The following is an 18,699-nucleotide window of genomic DNA, read 5'->3' on the forward strand; positions in this document are numbered from 1 at the left end:
CTTAGATATGCTTCAAAGCCAACAAAGAGAAATTCAACATTTGCCTGACTAGATGTGGTTTATACGTGGACGGTGGATCAAAGCACAACACACAACCATCGAAATAAAGCTACTTTAAAAAAACTTTCATAAGCCTTGGTCTACTTCAGTTCGACAGGTGGTCAGATTATCGACTGAGTCGGCGGCGATGAAAGTAATTTGTGATTTCTTTGGTTTTATTTCATTAGAGTTAATAGAGGGGATTTCAGCTACTCAACCAACTCATATCCAAAGTTTGTTTTCCGCTAATCCTAAGTCGTCTGCTGGTATATACTTCGCTCTGACGAGGGGTTCGAAACTTCAGCTTCAGATACTCTTTACATTATCAACTCAGTTGATAAAATCAATGAAATAATCTAGTAACATCTCCGGCAGTGTTAAAAAGAAACTATTCCCTTCACACTTTAACCCTAATCGAACAACAACAAAGAAGGGACCCGGCGCTGAAAAACCACAATTTCCACTTTTTTAGCGAGGCTCCCACGCGCGCGCGTGGGGCATAGCCCCATACCCATAGAATATGGTCAATCTCTTTTCGTTTGGTTGTCACGTGACTGACCGAGCGTATCTACGTACGTACGTACGTAAGGGAGGGGTGACTCAGGCGAGTCTTGGTAAATGCACATCATTTATGTTATGAGCAAGATGATAGCCTTCCTATCATATCATTAAAGATAAAGGAAGGCTATCATGGGCAAGATGAAGCAAATCCTGTGTTCTGATTGGCTACCCAAGCAGGTTCTTGCTCGGGATTGCCCACATTGATCCTACACATGAAAAAATTAAATTAGAACTAAGTTTGTAATTTTTGGACAATTTCGGCAATGGAAATGCAAAAAGTGTCAGAAGATAGTCACAAAAGGAAGCAGAAATGACTCTTGTGAGTTTGTTGTGCTACAAACACAGTTGGCTTTCTTTCCCGGCTCTTGAAGTAAACAAGTCACTCTTAATTCTTAATAAAGCGAAATCTTTTAGCAATATGATAAATCCTTTATTAATCCAACTTGTTTGGTCAAGATGGCTAAATATTAGCTATTTTTTTTTTCTTATTTTGATGTTTCTGGACTTCATCTTGGTCCATAAAAATGCGAAAAAAACCTCAGCCAATCTCCTGCCATCTTGACCTCATGCTAGGTTAATAACGCATATAGGGTATTTAACAATTATTCCACAAGCGCGCATTGGATATGAGATGATAGATAGCCAACTCGGCGCATAGTGCCAAGTTGGCTATAATCATCTCATATCCAACATGCATGAGTGGAATAATTGTTTTATTAAAAATGCCCCCACGAAATTATTATTTTGTAAGAAGAAACTGGATTTTTTAGCTCCCTTTTGATTTTAAGCTGACGTGTACACTTACCATATTTGTAGATTATGGTATATTGGCTCATATATCATAATGGCTAAGCCAATAAAAAGTCTTGTATTGCATTATCCAATGATTCAGTTTTTAATAAATCAGTTTATTAAAAACTGGATCATTGGATAATGCAATTCAAGACTTTTTATTGGCTTAGCCATTATGGTATATGAGCCAATATACCATAATCTACAAATATGGTAAACATACACATCAGCTTAAAATTAAAAGGAGCTAAAAAATTTAATAAAATTTAATAATTTTATTTGTTTTTAATAAAACAATTATTCCACTCGCACTTGTTGGATATCTATCATCTCATATCCAATGCACGCTTGTGGAATAATTTTTAAATATACCACACAGGTGAAGAGTGATTGAAACTTCACCCCTTGAGTTGAGGACAATTAAAGAAGGCCATTGGTGTAAACTGCACTTGCTTTCGTGCAGTCTACTTTATTTTCAACTGTTTTATAGGGAAATATAACTATAAAAAATTTACACAAAAGAGTCCTTTAATATGTAGTAGATTTCAAATTCTCACTACCAAATATTTAATGTATGCGATATCAATGTAAAACATCACATTCGAAAGTCATCCTTCGATTCGAACTTCTGGGCGTTTTTACTGTAATAGTACATACAAATAAGCAATAATACGGTAATTGAAACAAATGTAGCCTTCAAAGTCCCAGATCCCGTTGTCGGTGTATTTATTTTTTCTTTCCGAAGTTGTTCTTGCCTTAGTTTTGTTCGGTGATTTCGATCAAGTGTATTCGAGTAGTGTGCTTTGGTCCATTCGTCAAAATTATAAATCGATCCTGGTTTCTTAACTGTTTGAGGATGTTCGTAACCATGTGCATGTTCTGCTCTCAACTGTCCTTCGCCTACAAGTTCTCGATCATATTGCTTTCTCGATTCTTGATTTCCAAGTACGTTGTATGCCTCGGTGATGTTTTGGAATTTTTCGTGAGATTCAGCGCTTCCCTTGTGTTTGTCGGGGTGGTGAGTGATGGAGAGCTTGTAAAATGCGTTTTTGATCTGTGCCTGGGTGGCTTTAGGTGAGACACCGAGCACTTTGTAGAAGTTTTTTGTCCTAGTCTTTGCTCCTGTACTGTAGTATTTCACATCACTATTAGGGTGTATCAAACTTAAACCAAATTTATGACCGCTTAAAATCGACGATGATCTCAGAAAGCCTTGCAAAGATGTTACTCGAAACTGACTGTTCCTCAAAACGGTCCATCGTGGAGACAATGCAGTCTGGATTAACAATTTGGCCACACAATTCATCACTAAAATCATCAGCTGGTAACCGCCATGTTCCTTTCTTGCGTAACATAATTTAGTAGTATACGAAGTGTTCTCAAACATGAGGTATCAAGTTTTGTTGTGCACAGTTGCTGGTATGAAATACTGTGGACGTAGGTTTGAAGTGCAGCTCCGCTGCCCGTATGATACTGCTTTATCAACATGGCGTCCGGAAGGCGACCCGAACATCAAGCACCACCCGAAGTGGTAAGGATTTTGTAATCCTGTCGACGTCTTTGATGCATTTTATCTTAAATAAAGCCATTTAGTCCTCAAAAATCTTTTTGCTTCCTAGTTTTACAATGACGAGGAGGCCCGCAAATACACATCTAAGTGAGTGGAATAAAACGAAGCACGTGTGTTTATCCCTTTATTTTAGCTCCCAAAATCTGATTGCTAATTCTCCCCTCTGGCTGCTACACTCTTCGTAGTAAAGTAGTTACAAGAATTTGGTGTTAGATCAAGATTACAAATTCTACCTGATAAGTTTCAGTATTCTCATTACCTGTTTGCTGAAGAATGAATGACTATTGTAGGGAGAAGTTATATGTTAAACACTTCTGGAAGGTAAAGGTTAACCTGCAACCAAGAAGGGAATCTCCCAGTTTTAAATTACTGGGGGGATCATTGTACTGTGTAGGTTTTTTTAATTCTAGAGAATTACTGAGGGTGCTAAAGTATGGTACCTGATAGGGTAAACTTACATGTATCTGATAACTCTTCCAGAAAACTCCTTGTAAGAATTATGTTATATTAGGTGAAGTAATTTTTGCTGCAGTTAACGTATCCTTTGTTATTTCAGCACAAGAATGATTGAGATTCAAGTTCAACTTTCTCAAAGAGCAATAGAGCTGTTAGATTTGCCAGAGGATCAACCTTGTTTTCTTTTGGACATAGGGTACTGCAGTTCAATTCTATTTACATTTATATAGTATATGCATGATTGTATACAATCAAGTAGACAAATAATACACCTGTCCACTACTTCCCTGAGGAGTGGTGTTAAGAGTTTACTCTATGTTCTGATTATTGTTGTATCCCAGTAACTAAAAAATGAACTGTTACTGACAATAGCCCTTATTGTATTTACACCCACTGTACAAGAGCTCAGTGGACTTTGAAGTTTTGAAACAAGGCTATCGGGTCACACAGGTAAAACTTTCAAGTAGAATCGAAGCAAATGGCTACCTTTGGAGGCATTTTTATTCATTTTCTTAAGGATACAGCATGTTCTCGTCATGGTTAGACATTGTATTGCGTACAGATGCAACAGTCTATTCAGTGAATCGGCAACTGATGAGATCCGCAAGATTAGGATCGAAACCGCGGTCTTGCCAAGCACGTTCAACTATCAAACTAGAGGCGATCAAAACGCATAGAAAAAACCTCTCAAATAAAGAACTTACAAATGACCAGATTAATTTACTGGCAAAAGGGCTTAAATTCATTCCAACACCTGCTACAAAACAAAAACAGATCAGACAACAACTATTGTGTGACTTTGATCAGTTCGCAAGGAGAATGCGTCTGATTTACATATTCTGAGGGGAGGACAAAAAAACTCATCCCTACCACTTCAAATCTACATGGATACCACCAATACAAAAATCAGTAGCCCTTGAAAGCTATATAGAAGAGGTTAAAAGTGACTTTTCAGAAATAGAAATTACAAAGCCAAAAGATTATTTGCTTCCGGCCGAACGCAAAGCGCTCAGGGCCCTGAAACGCGACTTTGAGTTAAACCTCGAAAAGGCTTACAACGGAATAATAACCGTAGTCATGAACAAACGCGACAAAATTTTGCCGTTCGTTTCCGAAATGACAGCCATTCTTTCAATCTTCTTTTCGTGATGCCAGGACAATTGCCACTAAGAATTTTAACCTTTTCCTAGGCAGAAAAAAACGCAGATTCCAGAGTTATATGGTCAGACATGGAGTGTTTCTGGTGTTTCTCGAGAAATGTTGACCCAATAGCCTCGTCCTGAAACTGTAACTCTGCGGACCCTTTGCATTGCAGACACAAATGCAATAAGGGCTATTGATCTTAACAGGATTTTCTCCTTTTATTGTTATTTTTTCTTAACATTAACTCAGTTTTCTTGTTTCAATTATATCATTAGAAGAAGGGTTCATGCTTACAATGTCAGCTTTAGAAACTCTTTATGGTGACCAAGGTGTATTATCAACTCCATTGATAAAACTAAATTATCTCCTCCCCCCCCTCCCCCCCGCCCCAACCAATGCAGCACCACAGTTTCTTTAGAAACTTACTCCCTCTAATCATTTATCATCAGATGTGTTTTAATTGTATTATTTAACCCTCTTCACCCTAACGTCAGTGTGCATATTCTCCATACTGTTCTCTATACATTTTCCTAAGGTGCTTACAAGGAGAATTTTTCCAACAATCAAGAGCTTCTTAAGTTTGTGATAATTTCCTTCATTCTTGTGACCTTAATGTGGGATTCAGGGGTAGTAATGTAGGGAGAAAATAGTTGTTAGTCATTCTCACGGGTCAAAGGGTTAATTAATAGAGTAATCGACAGTGTTTTCCCTCTTAACCCTTCTTTTCATTGTGAATACATTCATATGATGCGTTTTTTTTTCCTCTCTCTTTTTTTGTAGTTGTGGATCTGGTTTAAGTGGTGAAGTGTTGACAGAGCAGGATCATCACTGGGTTGGCCTTGATATAAGTCCAGCAATGCTAGGTAATCACATGTGATTATCACAGATAACCCACTCAACTGTTTCCATGTGGTTTTTTTTAGCAAGGTTTATCTGGAAGTGCTCCAAAGTTACTGGCATTTGTCCTGAAATCTTCACTTAATCCTTTAGCTCCTGAGATCTGATTATGAATTCTCCCCTCTAGCTGCTACAGATTTGTAGTAGTTTCAAGAATTTGGTGTTAGATCAAGATAACAACTTCTACCTGACCACTATGAGTATTTTATTATATAGATACTGATGAAATACCAGGATTTCTCCTTTTACTAAAAAATCATATCTTCACCGCATGCAGTGAAGATACTATTTTTATCTTTCACGTGTGAGGATATTGGTGTGGCCATGGTTACCAACATAATTACCCAATTGCTGTTTTGAAAATGAATAAAAAAAGTTGTCTTCTATGTGGAAATTTCATCAGTATCTATAATAAACAGAACATTATATGGCCATGCGGGGATTCGTGTGCTGAAAGTATCTCTCACGAGTGAGCGCAGCGAATGAGTGAGAGATACTTTCAGCACTCGAAGATAAAATTCGTATCCCCATGTGGCCATGTAATATCCTCTATTTCATCACCTGTTTCCTATGGATATATTTTTAGAGAGAAGTTACATGTTGATCACTTCCGGGAGTTAGGGATAATGAGGTATAAATTGGTTCTAAGGTTTTCATTTTTGTTTTTCTTTGTCTGTTTTTTCTTTATTGCCAGTTGACACTGAGTTTCTCATTGGGTTTCTTTACAATTCTTTTGCTTTTATTGGCATTTAATTGATACAGCAAACCAATATTAATTTCTTGTCTCTCACAGGCAGCTGGAGAAATCTTCAATTTGCTTGTCAGAAAACCTATTTGGTTGAGCACCAAAATATATACCATATTGACCTGCGTATAATACAGTAGTTTTAGTTTTGACAGTAGTTTAATTCATTCGCCACAAGAATGGCAGGAGAAAGGAACAGAAGTTTCGTTCCAATTGACACCTAACCCCTTTATTACCCACCCATCCCACCCCAGGGAGGCCATCCATCACACAGTAATCTTGTGTGTGGGAAATTAACGTCTCCTACCCCAACCCTGTGGGAGACGGGACCTCCATTCATCGTCCCTATCCGAGAAGACTAGAAAGTCTAACCATTTGCAGATATTATTACAAAGGCAGCACTTTCTTCTCAGTTAATTAAAGACCTTGAGTGTTGGTCCGGCCGGATTTGAACTCACGACCTCCCGCACAACAGTCCGGTGCTCTACCAATTGAGCTAACCGGGAGGTGCCCATGTATAATGTGCACCCTTGTTTTTAACCTAATTTATCAGAAAAAAAGTTTTTTACAGCAAAAAAGACAAGTTAAATATTTGCACAATTATTTATTAAGACAACAAGAATAACAAAATAATGTACTATATTGTTAACATCAATATCTTTTGCTACTTAGCTATTTACATGACATTATTGAAATCAAACTTTAGGACTTAGAGCGAGGCCTAGCTAATTTGAAGATTCCATGGCCCGGTAATTAATATTATGAGTGAGCAACAATATGTCTGAAAAGTATGGAGGATTTTGTGTCATATCATCATAAACTAATGCTATGCAATTTTCCGGCCATAAAGTCAGTTAAATAACAATATAGCCACAATGAATTCTATTGGGTGCGCTTTGTACACATAAGAAATTTGCATGTTTTTTGCTCATAACAGCAAATCAAGAACTGCTTTAAATAAAGCTTTTGTCCTGAAATAATTCTCGCTTGCTTTCTTCTTGCTTCTCATTGAAAAATTCCATGTAACATGAGATCTCTTCACACGTGACTAAATTGGCATATTCACTTTGAAATCTGATCCACGTGCCTGTTTGCACACTTGTGAAAATATTTAGCACATTTTGTCTTTCCTCTTGATTTTAGAGTAAAAACTTAATATGCACCTATAATTTTTCATTGAAAATAAGTTATTTAATTAGAGCTTTAAATGTGTTACTTTTTTTGTTGTGTTTTTAACGTATGCAAATTAGGACATGCGTGACAAACAAGAGAATCCATGTATACTACGCAGCGTGATTTTGATGGTTATTTTTGTAGAAAAAAAGTGTGCATTATACGCAGGTAAATATGGTATAGATCCATATCCTCGTGACACTCTCTTGGATTAAAATACAGAACATCTAATATTTTTTGCATAAAGTGTATTTGCTCTTGTAACAAGCAAGTATTTGTTGGTTGAAACAAAATGTAGCAGCGTTAATCTGTGAGAAGGGAATGCTCTGTTCCAAAGCAATGATTCCATCACTTTTTTAAGATGGATGTAATGTCCAGTGAATGGCCTTCTTAGTGGTATGGTTTCGTTATTTGATTTTTCAGATGTAGCAGTTGAAAGAGAAGTAGAAGGAGATTTGTTTCTTCATGATGTAGGACAGGGTCTTTGTTTCAAACCTGGAACATTTGATGGGTGCATAAGGTTTGAACTTGGCTAATAGTTTACTCTTACCCTAACATTTTACCCTAACATCATCATGCAAGTGTCGTTACTGTTGTCTATACATTTCTGATGATACAGAGTCAAGGAGAATTTGTTTGACAACCAAGAACTTCTTAAACTAGTGACATTTTCCTTTATTCTCATTGTTTTTATGTTTGATTTTGTGGTGATATTGTAAAAAGAAATTAGATGCAAGTCACTCTTGGGTGAAAGAGTTAAAATTTATTATATCTACTGTACAGAATGTATTTGTTGGGACTCAAGCAGTCACAAATGAGAATCAATTTTTTGTCAGTTCTATTTTCACAATCTATATCATCAAGAGCTGGATTTTTGTTTTAATTTTTAAATGTAACTTTATGGAATAGTGCAGTACTCTAGTAGTTGCTTTCACCTTTTAACACCTAAATTAGATGATTAATTCTCCTCTCCAACTACTAAACATTTCCCTGTAAATTAGTCATGAGAAGTTGATATCAGATCAAGAAAACACATTCTACCTGTGATAAGTTTGAGTATTCTCATTACCTGTTTTCTGGATTAGGTATGGACATTTTAGGGAGAAGTTACATGTTGATCACTTCTGGGAGTTAAAGGGTTAAATGGTAGAGGAAAGAATTTGTTATTGTTGTAATTTACTGTAAAATCAGCTTTGTGATCCTAAATCTTCTTTCATTGCTAGTCCATTAGTGACCTTAAGTGTTTGCTCGTATATGTACATTGTATGTCAGGGCTCGACAGTAACAGTAGCCCACTAGCCACAGACTAGTAGAAATTCAGTTTTGGCTAGTGGTTTTCAATTTCCACTAGCCAATTTGGCTAGTAAACAGACTGAAATTGTTGTAACATCTAAAAACATCTAAGATGTCACTAACCACTTGGCTAGTAACTTGAAAAGTTAGTGTCGAGCCCTGTATGTACTCTACAGAAGAGCCATTTCTACCTTACAGTTCAAAAGGTTAATGATAATGAGTAAGATCATTTGGTCTTTTTTCTCTTGAAGCATATCTGCTCTTCAGTGGCTCTGTAATGCTGACAAAAAGGGACACAATCCTGCTAAGAGACTTCACAAATTTTTCAGTTCACTTTACAGTTCAATGGTGAGTTTGAGAAATTCATTTTTTCCATCCAAAACTTTATTTTTTTGGTTTATGTAGCAGAGTATTTGAGCCAGTACTTCACACTTTTCCTCCCATCCACAGACAGTCTCAGCAACAGAAAAAAAATTACCATCTCCACTAGTTTACTCCATGTATGTGAATCCATTGATAACTGAGATAAAAAGTCAGGAGATAAAGGCAGGACATGTGTGATGATGAACTTCATTGTGTCCTTACTCACCCGAGTCTCTGTGGCTCAGTGGTATAAGGACTCAGATTTTTTTTCTTGTCCCAAACTCATGACAAGACAAAAATAATATCTTTTGAGATAAAAGTTGTTAAGGACATTATCTTACTGTGGGTCAGGAAAACAGTATAATTGCCAAGTTTTGCAACCAAGTATATACATGTAGACTCCTTAGTTTTTATTTTGAATCTATCTTTTTTCAACATATGTAGAGTCGTGGAAGTAGAGCAGTATTCCAGTTCTACCCAGAAAACCCTCAACAGGTATTTTGAACATGTCTGCTTTATCTCAAGCCACAGGGCTGAAGGAGGCCTTGCAATTTGTGAAAATTTGGTGTTAAATCAAGACAACCATTGCTACCTGATAAGTTTGAAGATTCTCACTATATGTTTGCTGAACAACGTATGAATATTATAGGGAAAAGTTACATGTTAATCACTTCTGGGAGTCAAAGGGTCTACAATCTGCTACATGCACTAAATGAAGTGTAAAAATGTTGGTCCTTTTGTAGCACAGATCTTTATTCATGCACTTGAAATTTTCTTGTATGACTGTACAGGTTGAGTTGATCACAACACAGGCCATGAAAGCTGGATTCACAGGAGGCTTAGTGGTTGATTATCCCAACAGTACCAGAGCGAAAAAGTGAGTGAATACAGTTCAAATTATCCTTCTAGCACACATTGGCAAAAAGGTTGCTTTCTTTGTGATTTAGTTGTGATCTTGCAATTTCTAAAGCAACCAATTGCTACAGATGCATTAGTATTCAACTTTGTCTTTAAACTAATTTTTCAGAATATTCCTGTGTCTTTTTGCTGGTGTAGTTGTGGACAAACTGCCAAAGGTACTGTTCTCACTGGTGACTATCCATAGAAGATTATTTCAAATTTAACTTCTGCCTATGTCCTTATTTTGCCAAGTAAATGAGTTAAGGTCGCTGTCAGTATCATAGACGGGTAACGACTGGTGAAAGTGATGGATGTTTCAGTGTGATCAGCATGATATATTAAGTACTCTGTTTTCTAATCATTAGCTTTCAGTTTTAAATTTTGATACCATTACAACTATAAACATGTTCGTACATTTCAAGTGGTTAGTAAAAATATGCCAGGGTTCTGTGCTGATTTTTTTTTTTTTCAATGCGGACATTGTTTATTATGGATGTCTTTTGGATGCTCTTGGTTAGAGGCATGAGCTATCCTTCCTGAGCTTGTGTTTGATTCAAGGAGAGAAAGGCCAGTTTCTACAGTTAAACATTTGCAAGGCCCAGTTGTTCAAATGCCGATTAGCGCTAACCCAGGGTTAAATTTTAATCCAGGTTTCTATATTTCTCTGTACAAAAGCCACTTTAGGAAAATTTTCCCAATTCCTTTTAGAGCATTCAATCATCAAGTGTAGAAAAATAGAATTAACCTGAATTTTCTTTTAAAGCTTTCAGATCTGAAATCAAATTTCACACTAACCCTGGCTTATCTTAACCAACTTTTGAACAAACCAGCCTTGATGTTTATCTGTTAACGTAAGCATATCAAATTAATAAATAATTTTCTTGATTTGGATAGGGTCTTAGTACTGAGGATTCAAAATCTGTTGAGGATAGTGTTCAGTTTAGTGGGAAAAGGTACAAATTGCTCTTGATGCCATTTCTATTATCTCGAACTTGAAGATGTGTTATCCAGACATCTCTAACAGCTTCCAGAATGTTGTCTAACCTTGGGTATGTTTGGAAATTAAGTAATCTTTGGGAATCCCAGCTAATTTCTATAGGCATAACTCTGTAGACTGCCACTGTGTTTTGTCTATTATTTTTAGGAGGTAGTTCATTGAATTTGTTGACTTACTGCATATATATTGACAAACAATTTTAAGATGGAGTTTTCTTTCTTTGCTTTAGAGAGAGAAACAAAGTTCCACGTGGAAAATCAATAAAAAAGAGCAAGGACTGGGTAAAAGATAAGAAGGACAGGAGACGAAGACAGGGAAAGTAAGGAGATTTGCTAAATCAATCATTTGTTGAGGATCTAAGATACCTTAAACCTCTCTTTGGTTGGAAGGACAGGAGTCCAATGGAAAGATTTCTTGACTTTGTTTTACCCTTGTATTCCCAAGATCTGATCGTTTATTCTCCCCTTTAGCTGCTACACTTTTCTGTGTAAATTATTTACCAGAATTTTATTGTTAGATCAAGGTGATAACTTCTACCTGATAAGTTTGAGCATTTTCATTACCTGTTTGCTGGATAATGTATTGATATTATAGGGAGAAGTAACATAGAAGTAGAATGGTTAAATGTATTTTTTACCTATCAGTAGAAAAAAAAATCCTTTTCCGTTTCAGGGAAGTGAGGCCAGACTCCAAGTACACAGGAAGGAAAAGAAAATCCACATTTTAAGCATCATCTTCCATGATGGAGTGGCTCAGGAACTGATGTGGCAGCCTCTTCGAACAAAAGCAGTAATGGTGTTGAAGATAATTTATGCCCAATCTTCTCATCCGAATTCAGAAGCACAAGTGCTCCGTCAGATCGCAAGGAGTTCAACGAATTTAATCAACATTACAATGTGGAAAACTCAAACATTTTTACAGAATGATGTATACAGCTACACAGCCTTGAGCGTAGCTTTAAACTTCAGGAGCGGAGACCATATTACCGATGATAGCAAGATGCTTTTGATGAACAAATGACAAAGATGGGTAAATGTCTCTCAGAACTTATAAAATATGGAATTTTTCAAGCAATGAAGAGGGTGTGGCTGGTGCCCTCTTCCCTGTTCTGCTGTCGGTGGATCGATGAATAAGCCTTTTTAAAGACAGAAGCTACCTGTTATGGGTTTTATGTTGTAAGAGTGGGTATGATTTGATGGGAAATTTTCTCAACTTATGCCTAACATAATTTTTTATAACATTGAACTAACAGTTCCTTACTTGGATAGAGTACCCTAAATGCACTAAATATCCAAATTAAACCCTAAATGTTGGGAATCAACCTAAGGTTTTACAAATGATTCTGGCACTTAAAGCAAACAGGAAAATTGAAAAATTCACTTTCATCCCAAGATGTCAAGCACATCCCTGAGGACTGAAAAGCATTTCTAGCTAAACCCTGTCTGAAAATATTGAAATAAATGCTAAATGAATTACAACCTTATGAGTTGTGTCGTTTCTATTTGTTACCAGACTACTTCTTAACCCTTTCCACCCTTACATCAGTATGCATATTCTCTATACTGTTTTCTATACATTTCCTAAGGTGCGCATTAGGAGAATTGGTTTAACAATCAAGAGCTCCTTTAGTCGGTGGTCATTTCCCTCATTCTCGTGCCTTTAATGTGTGATTTGGGGGTGATATTGTAAGGAGAAATTAGATGCTAGTCACTCTTTAAGGTTCAAAGGGTTAAATATCTTGAACAGAGGGGAAATCAAAGCCTTTAAGATTCCTCAAGTCATCGTACGGGGTTTTTGTCTTGTTAGCCTCAAGAGTAGTCTCCCTCGCAGCCGTTTTTAGTCTCGTCACGCAACGTGCGTGACGAGACTAAAAACGGCCGCGAGGGAGACTACCTCAAGAGGTGACCCTCTCAACAGGCAGTACACTTCTGTCACAAGCATTTAGTCTTTGGACTTGACCAGCAGTCGAGTTCTTTACATTTCAAGCTAGTTTTGAACCTCAGTTCGGAGAACAAGTTATTTTTTGTATTACTTTCAACTGTTGCTAGTTCATAATTATATTTTTATACTGCACGTATATTTTTTACATTCGTATCTCATTTTTTAGTCCTTTCTTTGATACTAAGCCGATTTGAGAAAATGCAGCGGAAAGCGATGAAATGGTGGTCTGGTCCAGGAAAACAGTTAATTGGTGATAACAACAAGCTATTTCCAAGCTGTTGGCAACATTCTACAGTAGAGTAGTGTGAGGCAAAACATTAAATGGCATTTTCCTGCATAATGTTTTGTCTTATCCCCCCCTTAGGGCCACTTTTATCCTATTTTTTTCCGGTTTTTAGGAAGTTCATCATATATTTTTGTTTTTTTGTCTCCCGCAATTAGTTGGTTTTTACTTTCCTCGTTAGCCGGTAGGTGCGTGTGAGAGAGTCTTTTCTTTTTTTTTCTTTTTTTTTTTCTTTCGAATAAATCTATTCTTATTCATTAAATAAAGTATCATTTTTATCCATCTATTAATTTATTTGTTGGTTTCGTTTCTCCTCTTTTTGGTGTATTTTGTTTGTCTTCCCAATTAATATTTTATAATTCGCGAATAGATAGTCTCATACCACCTAACGCTTCTGTGAATAAAGGGATTTTTTTATCCTTTTCACCCCAGTGGTGAGTTTATCTTTTCCTTACCCCTCTAGATTTGGAAAATGCGTCGCCACAAGGCTAGATGTGAAAAGAATGATATAAAATGGCCGATCGACTTTTCAGTATGTTTCTGGAATTGATCTTTGCAGTGAGTCGTTCTCATGTTATAACTAAACTGAAAATTTAGTGCATGCAAGACAAATTCTCCTCAGCTTGGTGGGTAGAGCTTCGTACCGCGAAAGCGGTCTCAGTCAAGGTTTATGAGATGGCTGATTAGCAGTTAAAACGTACCACAAATTTAAGTCGAAGTACTTATTATATGTATTTATCACGGATTATGTAACCTTTTCCTTGAGGTGTTACATGGTATGCTGCTACAATTGCTTCATTAGCGGTAGGCTATCTATATTTGAGTTGTTGACATTTATATTCATTTGCGTCTCACGACCGTCCCTGGGTCCTCTAAATAGCTCATTTCCGAATTACCCTTGACCTCATTTTTAAAACGAGTCTTGGTGCTCATCCTTTCACATGATAATAAGTTTTCCTTCACATGCAAATTAAACTCATTTTCACAAGAATGGTTGAGCACCAGGCCTCGTTTTGAAAAAGAGGCCAAGGGTAATTCGGAAATGGGCTATTAAATACCTAGTGACTAGGGGTTATCAGTTTCTCTTAGAGGTAATTTTTGCACCCTTCTATATGGAAGGTTTAGCACGTTTACATGAGTAGTAGTGGCCGAAGTACGAACAACATCTTCAAGTTCATCTCATTGGTCTCCTCAGCACAGATAAATAAACGCAACATTTTGGCACGAAATGAACTGTTAAGTGCTCTTTATTCAGCTTTTCTGAGTGCTCCAGGAATTGACAGCTGGCGAAAATATATCTAAAGTGTATGTCAAGGGTACAGCTGTTCTTCGTTAATACCCGGTATTCTTCTACATCGTGATTATGATACAAAAACATGCAAAAGGGCTCCATTAATTACTGAGCTCAGCCGGTATATCATGGCTTTAGTTGTTGACTTGAGTCGTAAGGGGAAGCTATGATTCCGATCGTGATCAAAGCACTATTCCTTGATATTCAGTTCTGCCGAAAATGTTTTGAGAAAAATACTTTTCTCTGAGCTACGTAAGTCGAGCCTTAAAGCATACGGGACAAATAATATTCTCTGCGCTCCAAGGAAATGTAACCCTGTTGTCACCTAAAGTGATGACTATACTGACCAAACATTCTTTGATGTGTGAGAACTGTATTTGATTCCAAACGAAACTTTACATTAAACAAAAATGGCGACTAAAAAACCAAAACCAAAAAACAACACCACCACCACGAGGTCTCGAATCACGTCATTATCAAATGATGTCCATCATAGGTACGTAAAGCGTACAAATTGAACTAAAACAATGTAGTTATAGTCGCGACACCTATAGTAGACACTCAAGGAAAAGCTTGCTTTGAGCCATTTAAAAATGGGGAATTCTGGCCTAATAATTTTGCTTGACGTCGGCTATAGCGCGGTACGAGTAAGAGAGTAGCGGTTAAAGTGTCAAGATACATAAATTAGGGTTCAGCTATCATTAATTGTTTGGTCATTAGCACCTTAAAGACACTTTCAGTTTGTAAACAGCCTCACTGGGCTCCACTTGCTGTCTGGACCTCATCACTGCTTGATAAGGGGGCTAAATATTTGTGACCTTGAACTGTGACATAAATGGAATGATGATCAGAAGGTCAAAACACTAAAGAGTTCCCTTCTGGCAGAAAACATCTAGATCCAAAACTGGACACTGGCCGACTACGCCTATGTTTTAACTGTCCTTGCTTTCCTGAACATTTATCATGATAAGGAAGGTATACAATGTAATATTCTGGATCTTTGTTTTCTCTTCAATCTGAGCGGCTATTTTGCACCAACACTGATTTCGAATAGTCAAGAAACCTCCGTATGCTCCACTGTATCTGATCTGTAAGGGATTTTATAACTGGGATTTGAAAATTTATCGATTTTAATGGTTTTGCTCGCGCTTCAGTTCGGTTATGATCGAATTTTTCAGCGGTTTTGGATGAATTTTTTCTACGGTTCTTTTGCTTTCTAATAGACCCCATACCCCTCTCCTAACAGGTCGAGGGTGAGGCAATCGATCAATCGTAAAAAGAAAGAATGAAAAGGTGCAAGTACAGTCTATATGCTAAAAAGTTAACCCTTTACTCCCTAACATCAGTATGCATACTCTCCATACTGTCCCCTATAAATTTCCCAGGGTGCTGACAAGGAGAATTTACTTATCAATCAAGAGATTCTGTATTTGTTGATGATTTTCCATTATTCTCATGTCCTAAATGTTTGATTCATAGTCTCTCTTAGGGGATTAAGGTTTAAGACAAGTGCATTGCTTTTTACAATACAAAACCCTTAACAAAACAAACAAAAAACGCGAGACACTTGTGTTGGTCCTCTGTCTCACAACTAAATATTTATTTACACAGAATTAAATATAATTATATTTAATTATAATTATATTAAATATAATTATATTTAATTATAATTAATTATAATTAATAAATATTTATAATCCATGTCTTGAAGACAAGATTCGTCAGTCATTTAACAAATATTTTCCATCGAAAATTTCGAAATTCTTGACATTGACGTCCATAACGCACGTGCGGTTGCACCTGCCTCAGTTTGGTTACGTAAACGAATAAACAGTACAACGGCAGCTCAGAAAGAAATACATTACGGATGTGCAGTTGCACGTGTGTTTGCACCTGCCTAAGTTGGTTTGTAATCAGGAAGACAGGCCAAAGACAACTCAGTAAAAAAAACAAGAACAAAGCAAAAATGATCTTTTAGAATATCCTGTAGAGCCTTGTTGCTAAAATCGTTGTAATCCTCTTATCCATCAAGTCAAATAGTTAAGATGGATGCACATACAAGATCTGTTTGCTTTCATCTCACTAGGAAAAGAACACTTATGGGAAGAGTGTTGAAAGATAGCATATACTATATGTGAGAGAGGATCGTGTTCGGACTGCTTCCTTACGCAAATACAATATTTTATCAACAAGAATTGGGAAGTCAAACAGCCCAGCCCCTATAAACCATTTAGCCAAAGAAGGGAAAGGAAATACAACCATATATAAGCTGGGGAAAACATCAATAAATACAAACGTGAAAAAAAATTTTTTGATCTAAGACACTACACATCATGAAACTTTTGGTAAAAACTCTTAAACAATAGCAAAAACAACGTTAAAGCAAAACGTAGTTAAAGCTGGCTATGAAACGTCAAAAATGCAAACAAACAAAAAACATTCAAGCAAAAAAAGGAACAAAAGACGGTAACTATGGATCAAATGGTAATGAACTTTGGGGACCTCCGGAACCACCGATCAACCATGTATATATATGTGGGAGTCTTCTTTCAGTTGATATGCCACAGCTGTTTAAATTCACTAATCAGTGTTCTTTCGGAAAAAAAATATTGCACTGGATTTCGTTTTCTGTTCAGTTCCGCGAAAAGTTTGTTATTTACATAATTGTGCATCTAAGGAAAGGAATGGGACAACAAAGAACCCTTGAACTGTTTTCAGGCATTTAAAGGTGAAAGGTATAAGAACATTAGGATATAAGCAATAAGCTAAATCGGAAATGAAAATATTATCAAAAAACGTTATGTAAATAGTAACTGGGGGGTATACACCTAGGGACAATAGTTAATTACAACGATCCGATTACAAGCTGATTTCGCAGAGCAATTTCACTGACAAAGAGGACAAACATTTATTTAAAGATCAACTGATCAATGTGACGTTTGAAAGAATCACTAAGGAGACAAATATTTAGAGCTTGTCTCGAAAATTCGAGAAGTTTGAATTTTCCCGTACGACATAAAGAAAAAGTTAGCAAAACCCAACATGTACTGTTGATAACAGCTATACTTTAAGCATAAAACTCTGCAGAAGTGTTACCAAGGGTAATTTCGCTGTCTCTTGCGATGACAAAAACTCTCATCCCTTATTTAAAGTATGGGTGTTGATGTAGAGTTGAATTCAGTCACGTATACTGTGTAGACTAATGATATCGGAAATTTAAATATGCTCTTTTTTTTTAATCCATTTTATAAAAGTAGAGATTAATTTTGAGATGATAGCTGATCTTGCTGCCCTTAGAAACCCTTGAATCAGTTACTAAGGAGAAAATTTGTCCACAAATGCTGAGAAGGAGGGTGTTGAAAACTATGAGTGATGCTTAATTAAAAGCTCTTTTTTTTTTTTATTACCAAACTGGCACATCATTGGCGAAAAAAAAAAAAAAAACGTAAAATAAATTTCATTAGAACTGAAGGTCGCTCCTTAGAGTTAAGAGGTGCCAATGCTCAGATACGATTTGAGACACTCAAAGCTGTCCTCAGGTGCAAGGAGTCATAACGCTCAGCAAAATGACGAAAAGCAACGATAAAATTAAAGGACTTCCGATTTAAAAATAGCTATGTAATACCGGCTCGGAAATTCTCTCATAGCTTACATTTCTTGATTGTGCGCAACAAAGATAAACAATTACGCGATCAAAATTTTCAGACGCAAGGGGACACCTGTCTAGCAAGCTTACAAAGAGGTTTGAAATAGGTTCAATTAGACCTGAAGACTAAACCTCCAGATGGATAAACATTCACAACTTCTAGCCACAGATGTAGAAATGATAACGATGCGGCTTTTTGCAATCAAATCGTCTTGAGCGTGGCCACTGTTTCTGATGGAAAAATGATCACTATGCCATATTTTGAATGCATATCGCATTCGAAATGTTTCCACGCATGTATATAGCAGGAATATCACTCAGGATAATCTCTTATGAATGCAATTCAAAACCACAACGATTAAGAGGGGATAAAATAAAATCCGAGTGGAATTAATTGGGAGGACAATAAACACGAATTTAAAGTAAACTGAAAAAAAAAAAATAGAAATGAATTTTTAAAATGACTAAGTACGATGAAATCAGTCCGTGGCAAAGCTTGGAGCAATAGCTGTTCTTGGTAAAATAGTCTGATCAACTTTATTATCTAACGTTGTTCCTAAAGAAACCCTTAAAATAGCTAAATAGTTCTACTTATCTGGATTATACAAA

General features: G+C 36.5%; 2 protein-coding genes across 4 annotated transcripts; one reads left to right on the forward strand and one right to left on the reverse strand.

The window, feature by feature from the left end:
• Positions 1-1,902: 1,902 nt before the first annotated feature.
• LOC111335453 (dnaJ homolog subfamily C member 30, mitochondrial-like) lies at positions 1,903-2,789 on the reverse strand. The gene has a single exon (XM_022941356.2). The coding sequence runs from the start codon at positions 2,777-2,779 to the stop codon at positions 1,988-1,990; it is 792 nt and encodes a 263-aa protein (XP_022797091.1). The 5' UTR covers positions 2,780-2,789; the 3' UTR covers positions 1,903-1,987.
• Positions 2,790-2,853: 64 nt separating this feature from the next.
• LOC111335451 (18S rRNA (guanine-N(7))-methyltransferase) lies at positions 2,854-12,412 on the forward strand. Of its 3 annotated transcripts, XM_022941355.2 has the most exons (12): positions 2,854-2,923; positions 3,012-3,049; positions 3,519-3,614; positions 5,342-5,424; positions 7,800-7,896; positions 8,921-9,017; positions 9,477-9,527; positions 9,824-9,909; positions 10,060-10,108; positions 10,827-10,885; positions 11,159-11,248; positions 11,602-12,412. In XM_022941355.2, the coding sequence occupies exons 1-12, from the start codon at positions 2,879-2,881 to the stop codon at positions 11,654-11,656; spliced, it is 846 nt and encodes a 281-aa protein (XP_022797090.1). In that variant the 5' UTR covers positions 2,854-2,878; the 3' UTR covers positions 11,657-12,412. The 3 variants fall into 3 exon arrangements, with proteins under 3 accessions (XP_022797090.1, XP_088599675.1, XP_088599674.1); XM_088743549.1 differs by lacking the exon at positions 10,827-10,885; XM_088743548.1 differs by lacking the exons at positions 10,827-10,885; positions 11,159-11,248; positions 11,602-12,412 and adding an exon at positions 10,696-10,818.
• The last annotated feature ends 6,287 nt before the right edge of the window (positions 12,413-18,699 follow it).

This window comes from Stylophora pistillata, chromosome 13 (assembly GCF_964205215.1).
Source record: "Stylophora pistillata chromosome 13, jaStyPist1.2, whole genome shotgun sequence".
In the NCBI taxonomy this organism is placed as follows: domain Eukaryota; kingdom Metazoa; phylum Cnidaria; class Anthozoa; order Scleractinia; family Pocilloporidae; genus Stylophora; species Stylophora pistillata.

What these genes read in the sequence shown, in the direction of transcription:
- LOC111335451 (XM_022941355.2), top strand. Translation starts at nt 2,879, where the DNA reads ATGGCGTCCGGAAGGCGACCCGAACATCAAGCACCACCCGAAGTG. An exon ending in GCCCGCAAATACACATCTAA is followed by an intron (nt 3,050 to 3,518) that starts GTGAGTGGAATA and finishes TTGTTATTTCAG; the next exon opens with CACAAGAATGATTGAGATTC. An exon ending in GTTCACTTTACAGTTCAATG is followed by an intron (nt 9,018 to 9,476) that starts GTGAGTTTGAGA and finishes CAACATATGTAG; the next exon opens with AGTCGTGGAAGTAGAGCAGT.
- LOC111335453 (XM_022941356.2), bottom strand. Translation starts at nt 2,779, where the DNA reads ATGTTTGAGAACACTTCGTATACTACTAAATTATGTTACGCAAGAAAG.